Source organism: Sinocyclocheilus grahami, unplaced genomic scaffold (genome assembly GCF_001515645.1).
Source record: "Sinocyclocheilus grahami isolate Dianchi unplaced genomic scaffold, SAMN03320097.WGS_v1.1 scaffold261.1, whole genome shotgun sequence".
Taxonomy (NCBI): domain Eukaryota; kingdom Metazoa; phylum Chordata; class Actinopteri; order Cypriniformes; family Cyprinidae; genus Sinocyclocheilus; species Sinocyclocheilus grahami.
The window spans coordinates 139,232-150,975 of NW_015505440.1; the positions used below are offsets into that span (position 1 = coordinate 139,232).

General features: G+C 34.0%; 1 protein-coding gene across 2 annotated transcripts; it reads left to right on the forward strand.

Moving 5' to 3' along the window:
• The first annotated feature begins 1,056 nt into the window (after positions 1-1,056).
• ppm1f (protein phosphatase, Mg2+/Mn2+ dependent, 1F) lies at positions 1,057-11,511 on the forward strand. Of its 2 annotated transcripts, none has more exons than XM_016290630.1 (8): positions 1,057-1,541; positions 2,348-2,560; positions 5,162-5,292; positions 6,273-6,475; positions 6,685-6,873; positions 8,691-8,834; positions 9,227-9,320; positions 10,811-11,511. In XM_016290630.1, exons 1-8 carry the CDS (start codon positions 1,462-1,464, stop codon positions 11,146-11,148), a joined length of 1,392 nt encoding a protein of 463 aa, XP_016146116.1. In that variant the 5' UTR covers positions 1,057-1,461; the 3' UTR covers positions 11,149-11,511. The 2 variants fall into 2 exon arrangements, with proteins under 2 accessions (XP_016146116.1, XP_016146118.1); XM_016290632.1 differs by having other exon boundaries at positions 1,461-1,541; positions 2,322-2,560.
• Positions 11,512-11,744: the final 233 nt, after the last annotated feature.

The following is an 11,744-nucleotide window of genomic DNA, read 5'->3' on the forward strand; positions in this document are numbered from 1 at the left end:
TTTATGCCTATATATTCAATGCACCATTTGAAAAAAACAAAATGTGTTTAGTGTTTTTGAAAGATGTCTCTTATGCTCAGCAAGGCTGCATTTATTCGATTAAAAATACAGGAAAAAAACAGTAATATTGTGAAATATTATTATAATTTAAAAGAACTGTTTTCTATTTGAATAATTTCATTTAAGACTGGAGTAATGGCTGCTACTAAATTACATTTTAAAATATATTCAAATAGAAAAATCGCACATCTATATGAAACAATATACTAAATATATATAAATAAATTGGTAAAATGATATATAAATTTAGTAACAAAAAATGAAAATAAACAAACAGGCTATGGTATTAATATGTTTTTGGGACATGGTACCACAACAAGAGCATGTTTCAAATTTTCAGTTGCGCATTTTACCAAGTTGCTCTATATTTTAGATTTACATTTCTGTATTTGCTTAATTTGTATATTTGCTGCATTTACTTATGATTATATGGATTTTTTACAGAAATGCATATAATCATAAGAAACAATATTAAGAACAATGTTCATTCGGAGTGTATATAATCAACATTTTACGATGTTTAACTGATCACATTATGCAAACAATATTAAGAAAATTAAAAAATTACATAAAAATAAAAAGTTTCAGTTTAATAAGAAAGAAAGAAAAAAAAGAAAAGGCGCCACTTAAGAATAATATGTTTGAATAACGTTTTTGATGTTGTCCATCTAAAGGACCTTTGCATATATAATGGGGAAAAAAAGAATGAAAAATGTTTCCTTGTCACTATTACAAAATCGCCGCCTCGGTTATTTCCACTTATGATTATATGGATTTTTTACAGAAATGCATATAATCATAAGAAACAATATTAAGAACAATGTTCATTCGGAGTATATAATCAACATTTTACGATGTTTAACTGATCACATTATGCAAACAATATTAAGAAAATTAAAAAATTACATAAAAATAAAAAGTTTCAGTTTAATAAGAAAGAAAGAAAAAAAAGAAAAGGCGCCACTTAAGAATAATATGTTTGAATAACGTTTTTGATGTTGTCCATCTAAAGGACCTTTGCATATATAATGGGGAAAAAAAGAATGAAAAATGTTTCCTTGTCACTATTACAAAATCGCCGCCTCGGTTATTTCCATATTAAGAAGCAGAACCTTGGCTTATGAATATTAATTACCTTACGTGACTGACTGGGCGCTCGTTGGTTAGCACGTTAAAAGGAATGTATTAATATTCATAAGATCGGTCTGTCACCGCCCACACAGCCAAAACGATCTGACAACCAAACGGATTGTCTTCATCCCGTTCTGACAAATCTATTCCGCGCATCACATGTTCATCCTCATCGCTTGTATTTCGCTAAGTTTGTACTTCCTGTCTGTCACGGCGACTTCCGCAGATGGTTTGGCTTTTGTTGTGTAGTGACTGAAAGGGCGTGCGTTCATGCACGAGCACTTCAAACCCAACTCGTCAGGAAAAAAGGGAGTGTCGGCGCATAAAGCAACGCCAACCATCCACCAAAGGTATATACTGCACGTTTACGCACGACTATGTTCTCTTTTATGTTGTTAATTAAACTAATCAGTTGCTTGTAGTTCAAGGCCCGGCTGTGCTGCTTTCAAATGGCGACAGTGTGTGCAATTTCTCGTAAGGTGTCATGCAGAAGTTACACCATGAATCCTTGTAGTCCTGCATCAAACCAAAGTTTCTTTTATGCAATAGACTGCGGTCAGACAGAAGTTCAGTGTTGCGAAATTTGCGAAGACGTCTGTAGGTTTAGTGTACTATGTATACTAGATACATTCTGTATTTGTAGTTTGCCATCTGAAAATCGGAAGAGCATATGACTTGTCACATTTTTACAGATAAAATGTGGTATCACAACACATACGCTTACTTTCGTTACATTTAAATAATCATAAAGCGTAAACTTAAAAAAAACAAAAAACCTCTCCTTGTCTTTTGTAGTCCGGACAAACAGGTAGCCCCGCCCCAAGCGCAGGCCATTGGTTGATGTTGACAGCGGGCCGCCTCCGAGTGTTCTGATTGGCCAACAATTTAACATTCTATTTTGCATGGATTGCATTATTTTATCAACCTAAACACAAAGCCTAGAAAAGTTTCTATATTAATAATTTATTATGTCTAAATATTATATATTCTACTCTGTTCTGTACTGTTACTTTAGCAACATATTTGCTTTAAAATGATGAGGAAAATTACGTTTACAACACTGACAGGTTCTGGTGAAGATGGTTGTGTTTATTATTTAATTTATTTATTCGTTTATTTTTTTTGTGTAGATTCATACCTGAAGTTTGCATCAAAGGTTGCTTTGGACAAAAGGTTGCAAATCCACACTCGGAATGAGTTGCACGGAGCAAGACGACGCTGGGAAGTTTCTGGAGAGGTTTCTGGAGGAGTTTCTAAACCCGCTTGGCACGGAGGATCCGCTTCCCGTCACTCCACTTAGCCGCAAAGTCACTATGCAGGAGGTGAAGGGAGAGAGTCTGGATCTGGGCCTGCGACTGCTCTCAGCCAGGTTTGTTATGTTCATATCATGTAGGTCAGGGGTTTTCAATCGCTCCGGTGCCACGGACCCACATATATGATCATCTTATCGAAAGGGATAATTTATTATCATTCTATAATTTAAAAGACAGCTATGTGCTTTAAAGGGGTCGTAGGATGCTACATGCACTTTTACAAGTAGTTTGAACTGAAATGTGTGTTGGCAGTGTCTTTAATATATAAAGACGAAATTTATATTGATAAAAAATTACATTATAAATGTGTATAAAATAATATTTGGAGAGAAATTCTATTCACTACTGTACTGTTATGTATTATTTATTAAAATACTATTATTGGTATTATTATATATTAATATATTGTTATTTTAACCATTTTTATTTTAATTATTTAAAAAATATTTTATGTATTTAGTTAGATCTTTTTTATTACTTATTTATTATTTGTGACCCTGGACCACAAAACCAGTCATAAGGGTCAATTTATCGAAATTGAGATTTATACATCGTCTGAAAGCTGAATAAATAAGCTTCCCATTGATGTATGGTTTGTTAGGACAATATTTGGCCAATATACAACTATGTGAAAATCTGGAATCTGAGGATGCAAAAAAAACAAAATATTGAGAAAATCGCTTTTAAAGTGGTCCAAATGAAGTTCTTAGCAATGCATATTACTAATAAAAAATTAAGTTTTAATATATTTACAGTAGGACATTTACAAAATATCTTCATGGAACATGATCTTTACTTAATATCCTAATGATTTTTGGCATAAAAGAAAAATCTGTAATTTTGACCCATACAATGTATTGTTGGCTATTGCTACAAATATCCCCCAGCAACTTAAGACTGCTTTTGTGCTCCAGGGTCACATTTTTCCTTTTTTTTTTTTTTTACAAATTTTTTTCTAATCTTTTCAACAGACCCTCTAACACTCTCTTCCGGGCCTCTGGGGGTTCTTTTATTATTTTTCTTAAATTATTTTATTTATTTGAATCATTATTTAATTATTTTAATAATTTATTGATTTATTTTCTTGGGTCTTATGTTTTATTGTTTATTTATTTTAATATATAATATGTTTTTCTCTAAACTTTTCCACGGATACCCCACCACTCACTCCCTTGTAAGTTCTTGGAGGTTTTTTTATTTACATTTTTATTTATTTCTTTATTGTAATAATATTTTTTTAATATTTATTTTTTTATTATTTTAATCAATTAATTTATTGAGTTAGTTAGGTCTTATGTTTTATTATTTATTCAATTTTGAGTTTTGTTACACTATTTTTGCCCCTGGGGGTTCCCTGGTTGCCAGTTTGAAAACCCCTGATCAATATTTTCGTTGCAACCAGAGGAGGCGTGTTCTCTCATTCCTGTCATTCCTGTCTCTCTCTCCCATTTGCTTTCTCTCGCTCTCTGTCTGGCATGATCTGTTTTCCTGACAATATTTGCACCAGGTCAGCACGTTTCACTATGCATGAGCTGATTAAGAGATTTTCTGCTTTTTCCCAGTGTACTATCAGTGGCAATCCAAGCATTAAGTGAAAGCAATTGTGCAGAAGTTTTAAAGTTTCAATTTACAATGGAGTTTTTGTTTGTTCTCTTTCGGTATCCTTTTCTCTCTCTCTCTCCCCTGACGCATTTCTCGGGGCAGACTTCCTGTCTAGAATCACTATTGTTATACCCACTTCCTGACATTTAGACTTCATTTCCTCTTTGTTGGAAGTCTGCACAGTGCAGATTTGTCTGGTTTAACCCTTTTCGTGTCTTGATATAGGTCAGATGTGCATGTCGTTGCCGCAGCTCTTGACAAGTAGGACAAAAGGGAGTCATTTCCGACATCTTGCTGTTATGTCATTAGATAAGATTTCACACAGCCAAATGCTTCTTTTAAATAGACGTGTTGTTATGAGTGAGTGGTCGGGCCATTTGCCACTTGTTGCTCCAGCAGGCAAAGTGCTAAATCTAATCTAAAAACAGAGCAAATCACTAGTGCAAGATGCACTTTTACTCCACGCTGTGTGAGAATCCACGAGTATAATCCTATCGGAGTAAATTAATTTAATGTCTAGTCAACACATTTTGTACACACTCTATCACGTTCAAAAGTTTTTGTTCGGCAAGTTTTTTTCATTTGTATGAATTAATACTTTTATTTAGCAAGGATGCATTAAATTGATCAAAAGTGACAGTAAATCATTTATAATATTACAAAAGAATTCTATTTCAAATAAGACATGTTTCTTGAGCGGCAAATCAGCATATTAGAATGATTTCTGAAGGATCATGTGACACTGAAGACTGGAGTAATGATGCTGAAAATTCAGCTGTGCATCACAGGAATAAATTACATTAAAAATGCATTCAATTAGAAAACAGTTATTTTAAATTGTAATAATATTTCACCATATTATTACTGTTGTACTGTACTGTACTGTGTGTTGTAATTTTTGATCAAATAAATACAGCCTTGGTGAGCATAAGAATTTTTTTCTTTCAAAAACATTACAAAATCTTACGACCCCACATTTTGGACGATAGTGAAAGTTCACTTGAGCGTGTGTGTTATCACACTGTTGATATATGTGAGATGTTTATTTATTTTAGAAATGCCCCATCCTGGCTGGGTGCAGCGATGTGCAACGCTGCTGTCACGGAATTGCTTAAAGATGACCTTTCACCTCACTACTGCCCCAAAGATCCTGAACAGCAACCAGAGGATGAACAGGAAGTTGTTTGTGAGTGATTCACTTGATTTGGTTCTTGCTCTTTTCTGTTTGGGAAATTTAGGGTTATTGTCACATTTAAATTGATCTCTTTTTAATACAAGTTAATAAGTTGGAAAAATAATAGTCAGATTATAAAGAGAACAGCAATACAATATTGAGAAACTGAGAAATATATATTTTATATATATATATGTATATATAAGAAGTGTAAAAATTTTTTTTAAAGGGATAGTTCACCCCTAAAATGAAAATATGATGTTTATCTGCTTACCCCCAGGGCATCCAAGATGTAGGTGACTTTGTTTCTTCAGTAGAACACATATGATGATTTTTAACTTTAACCGTTGCAGTCTATCAGTCGTATAATGCATGGCAATGGTAACAAAATCTATGAGAGTAAAAAAAATATGCAGACAAATCCAAATTAAACCCTGCGGCTCGTGACGACACATTGATGTCCTAAGACACGAAACGATCGGTTTGTGCCAGAAACCGAACAGTATTTATATCATTTTTTACCTCTAATACACCACTATGTCCAACTGTCTTTGGGTGCGCGCACGGCATCCGGTGCGTGCAGAGGCCTTGCATTATTTTTCCATCTTTTTTTCTCTTGTGGTCTTGACATAAAGTTATTGTTAGAAAATAATTTTAAAAATCCCCCCAGCATTGCTTTACTATATCTAAATAGGTGACTAATAGGCTGACAATACTCATCAAAGTTAATGAATAAATATAAACAATTTACAATGACAATTTAATGCTGAGTTGCATCGCTGCCCTCTAGTGTTCAAAGAAAAGTGCTACATGAAGATTTGACAGATTTTACATTGTTTGACAACTTATCTCTCCTAGGAAAAAGTATCAGTTCATGCTTGTTTTATTGATTGCTTACATGATTTCAGTCTATATGTGTGATTCTGATGAACCTCTGTTTAAACACTAGCATCATAATGAGTGTGTGTGTGTGTGTCTGTGTGACTCTGCAGTGTTGCAGTCTGAGCCATTGCAGCGCCTCTTTATTAATAAATTGAGAGAGGTGTGTTTGGCCTGGCAGAAACAGCTGCCCAGTCCCGGGTCGTCCTCATCACAGACACACAGCTGCTCCGTTCACGCCATTCGAAACACTCGCAGGAAGATGGAAGACCGTCACATCATCCTGAGAGAGTTTAACCAGCTTCTGGGACTGCAGGTAAGGCCGCCACAGCTTGCATTGTAGTAGGGATGCATAGGTAGATATTTAACCAACCCCATACCCGAATATGCATATTTCCCTGTTATATAATATGCAAAACGTTGTATGTTCAATTCAATGGTCAGTTTTTATTTGATTGTCTTTATTGACTTTTCTGCATGGACTTTTTAGAAAAATTGGCTCTGATTTCTGTTTGTTTTCCACAGGATGGTGTAGATCGAGAGTATTACGCTGTGTTTGATGGACATGGAGGGGTGGACGCTGCCACATATGTTGCCACTCACCTGCATATCATACTGAGCCAACAGGAGGCACTAAAAAGCGATGCCGCCACAGCCTTCAAAAGCACCTTCACACAAACAGATGACATGTTCAAAATCAAAGCTAAGAGAGAGGTAAGAACAACCAATGAAAGTCTGAGACCACTAGTAAAAATGCTTGTATTTTTTATTTTTATTTAAAACTTTTTTTTTGTTACAAACTATACCATCAGCACATCAGTTTGAATCCTGAATTAATTGTAAAAAAGCTTAGAAGGCATTAACATGCTCAATAGCACAGATTTGCTGAAATATATCTTAGATATTTTTAAGAATTTATTTTTAAATCCTATAACATTTTATTCCTTGTTTCAAATAATTTACAAAGAAATAGCAGATTTTCAGTGTGATCTCAGATTTGTATGTGCAACACATAAATGAAACAACAAATCCACTTTTAAATATGCACTAGCAAAAATAAGCATCAAATACAGCAAGCTGACATTTATGATGGCTTCCTTCAAAGTGTACACTTGTTTTCCCTTAAACAGGTTTTTTGTTTTATTAGTGCATCTGCTTCTGAAACACTGTGCACAATCAGTTTCAGGAGATATATTATCTTTCCCCAAGCTGGTGCATTTTGTGGAAATTCACGATGGAAAGAAATCTTTTCACATCTCTCCCACTTCTTAAGATGCAACCGTTATGTGGATTGAATGTTCCTACGCTGTAATAAATACAGATAAATATAGTCCATGTTTCCCCCTGTGGTTGAATACATGGTAAGAAAACAGTGCAGGTTTGCTGCACATCTCTGTCTGCCTCCACAGGTACGGATATGAGTAAGCACTTTCTGTTTCACTGGCACGGTCAGTGCACGTAAACAAGAATTCATTTTACTGACAATAATTGACATGCACCTGAGAGTTTGTATGGACCAGTTGATGCCACTCAATAAAACAACTAATGATTTTTTAAATAGATTTTTTATTAAATTATACTGAATTCAGTTAGTTGAATGAAGTGTCGTTATCTAGTAAAATGAAATGGGGCAGTATTTTAAATATAAATGGGTAAATACATTTTTAAACAAATAAGATTTTTTTTTGCATTGTGAAATTATGGACATAACAGATAACAGTTAAGCACCCCTTATCGAAATATTTATTAAAATGTGAATTATTTATTATTTTACTATTTTGTAATATACATTTTTTTTTTAATTCTGTTAAAATTATTTGATTAAAATCTATTATATTTGTATTAAATTCATCATTTTGATTGGTACCATTAATTTTAAACATAATAGCACAATAAAAAATGTAATTATTTGACGTTATGTATTTGACATGATTATTTGATGAATTAAGATTTAAACTTTAATGGAAATATATTATTTAATTATATTTTAATTGAGATATATTATGTAATTTATATAGTGCAGTTAATCTCAACATAATAGTATAAAAGTTCTTAAATATTTAAGTATAAATTTGTAAATGTATTTTTTAACTCAACAGTATGTATTAATTTATTTTTGCGTTTTGAAAATATTTACATGGAAATTAAGCACTCGTTGCAAAAATATATTGATAGAATTTGAATTTATTATTATTATTTATGTTTATAATATAAAAATGATACAATTCTTTATTAAATTCATTATTTAATTTAGTGCAGTTAATTTTGAAAGTAATAGGACAATAAAATTCAAATTGTGATTTGAATAATTTGACTGATTGTAATTAGATTTAAATTAATCAACTGACAGCCCTAGTTTTTGTAAATGGTGGTAGTATTGGTTTCACTGACTTTAGTTCATGCTGATTTAAAAATACAACAGTTAAAGTATAACAATTACTGTATTACAGTAATTAGAATCATAATTATTAAACAAATAATGTGACCACTGAATGGCAAACTAAACGTTCATTTGTGTTGGTCTTGTTTAGCGTCTGCGCAGCGGCAGCACTGGTGTGGCGGCCTTACTGACCTCTGATCGCCTGACCGTCTCCTGGCTGGGCGACTCTCAAGCTGTGCTGGTTCGACAGGGAGAACCAGTGACCCTGATGGACCCACACAAACCTGAGAGAGAGGTATGACACACTACAAGTCACTGCTGACCACAAGAGCGTATCAGATGCTCGTCTGTTCTCTGTGAGCAGCTGAAATGTGAGACAGAGGAAGCGACTGCAGACCACATGCTGAATCAATATTAGCAGTGTTGCTGCATACTTACTACAGCCACTGAATGCCAAAAGCATCAGAACGGTCCTTAGAGAGGCACCGTCTGACTTAAGATCAGCGTTTCTGCACATGATTCGCGAAATAAATACTTAAGTGATAGAGTAATAATGATGCAATGCATGCAAACAATCTGAACGTCTATAGAGGTGTATTATTCTTTGAATTTAGCTAAATATAGGGGTTTGCTGTTGTGAAAGCTCCAGGCTGTATCTTAAATGTCTGTGCTTGTGTTTCTGTGCAGGATGAGAAGAAAAGAATCGAGGATCTGGGTGGATGCATCGCTTTCATGGGTTGTTGGCGGGTAAATGGGACCTACGCCGTTTCCAGAGCAATAGGTGAATGTCTTGCAACCAAATCAAAAAACAACATTCTTGAGTATTTACAAGTGTGGGTGGGTGATATACTGAATATTCACAAGATATTTGAATATTCAGCAATGTGAATATTTCACTGAATTTAACGGTGCTGTATGTAGGATTGACACCGAGTGGTTGAACTAGGTATTGCAGTCCAAATTCTAAATATTGGAGAGGGTTTTTTTCACCCGACCCCTCCTCCTCAGACTTGACGCATACGCAGGTTGCCAGATTGATGACACCAACAGGAACGAGCGCACTTGACGATGAATGAAATGAAATACGCTGTGTTTTCCGCCAACTGGCAACCCGGGGTGCCGAAATACAATTGGGTAAACTGGCAGTGGGCGGGTTTCACAAACCAAAACAGTGACCGACATTCCGGCCCGGAACGCACATTTTCAAAGGAGAATAACTGACTGTAGCATTGTTTTTCAAATAAACAAGTATGTTAACTTAGCATGTTTTTTTTAAATATCTGCTAACATATTATGGTATTTTTATGCTTTAGTACACACCTTTATTGTGCTTTTTATGTGTTAACTGATATAAAGTTAATAGCAAATATTTAGTCAGTTTAATTTATGTTCATGAATCAGTTCAGAAACTCCGATTCAACAATTCATTGGCATCATTGCTCAAAAATGTTCATGGAAGCTTACTTGCTTGTGTTAATAAAATATATGTAGGTATATATTGCTAATTATTATGATGCTAAATTGGTGGAAATGACATAAAACATAATTGTTTATGTAGTGAGAAATATGTCCTGATTTATTTTTAATTAGATGCATATATTTCTACATATATTTAACATTTTGAATCTATAAAAAAAACAAAAAAACAAGTCATTCAGGGCAAATCGATAAATATCAGGATATATAGAGAAAATCTGATATTTTATATCGTATTGTAAAATGTATTGATTTAGTGCTTAAGAAGCATAATAATAATAATAATAACGTTGAAAACGGTTGTGCTGCTTAATATTTTTTTGTGGAAACCATAACTTATTTTTTCAGGATGTTTCATGTGTAGAAAAGTGGAATAAAGATTTTGAAAAATATATTTTTTTTAACAGTAGAAACGTCTTTACTCTCAGTTTTGATCAATTTAATTAATCATTGCTGAATAAAAGTATTAATTATTAATTACATTAAATGAAAAGTATGAATTTAGTGGGTAATACAGTTTTCTCTCTCTCTCTCTCTCTCTCTCTCTCTCTCTCTCTATATATATATATATAGAAAAATAAATAAATAAATAATAAAGATAGATAGGTAGACTAAAATTAGAATTTTTTCAGAGTGCAAGGTAGTAAAATACATTTGATATAATTTCTTTGTCTAACCCTCAATGTATAAATAAATAAATAATAAAGATAGATAGGTAGACTAAAATTAGAATTTTTTCAGAGTGCAAGGTAGTAAAATACATTTGATATAATTTCTTTGTCTAACCCTCAATAGGTGATTTTGATCAGAAGCCGTACATCTCTAACGAAGCTGATTGCTCCTCGATCCAGCTGAACGGGCATGAAGATTACATTCTGCTTGCTTGTGACGGCTTCTTTGACGTGGTTCGGCCTGGGGACGTCCCGGAGCTGGTCCTGGAGGCTCTGAGGGAGACCGGAGGCTCGGGGGACGATGTGGCCCAGGCTCTGGTGGCCCATGCTAAAGCTGCTGGATCCAGTGATAACATCACAGTTCTCTTGGTGTTCCTCAAGGATCCGCAGCAGCTTCTGACCTACGAGACGAGTTCCAGAGCAGAGCCTGAAGGAGCTACGGCTGCAGCCACAGGGATCTGAAAGGGGTTAACAGGAAGAAATTGTCCATGATAGAACCAAAATCATCTGGAATGATATTTTGAAAGAGTTGTTGCATTTGAAAAGAATATGTGATTGTTGAGGTCATCCGAAACGAGTCCAGTCATGCATTCAGACGAAAGCATCGAACGCAGGTGAAAGGCGTTTCCTCGTTTTATGTTTTTTTTTTTTTCCAAGAATGTCTGATCTCTGGTCATTTATTAACTCTCTTTGTTGCTACGTTTGAACTTGCCTTCATTTTTAAACGACATGTTTCTATCTTTTAACTATTTGCCTTGTTTTTACCAGCTTATATTTACATTAACTGCTGCTTAAAGAAATAGTTCACCTAAAAATAACAATTCTGTCATCAATTAGTCACCCTCATGTCATTCCAAACCTGTATTACTTTCTTTTTTTTTTTCCTTCTGTGGAACTTAAAAGAAGATATTTTGTTGGTAGAAGAGTGTACAATGTTTCCCATTGATGTCCATTGTATGGACAAAAAATGCAATGGAAGTCAATGGGAACCAAATCTGTTTAGTTAACAACATACTTCAAAATATCTTCTGTTGTGTTCAACAGAAAACAAGAAATGC

Coding starts and splice junctions, on each gene's coding strand:
- ppm1f (XM_016290630.1), top strand. CDS start 1,462: ATGCACGAGCACTTCAAACCCAACTCGTCAGGAAAAAAGGGAGTGTCG. Junction 2,561..5,161: donor CTGCGACTGCTCTCAGCCAG/GTTTGTTATGTT, acceptor TATTTATTTTAG/AAATGCCCCATCCTGGCTGG. Junction 5,293..6,272: donor GGATGAACAGGAAGTTGTTT/GTGAGTGATTCA, acceptor GTGACTCTGCAG/TGTTGCAGTCTGAGCCATTG.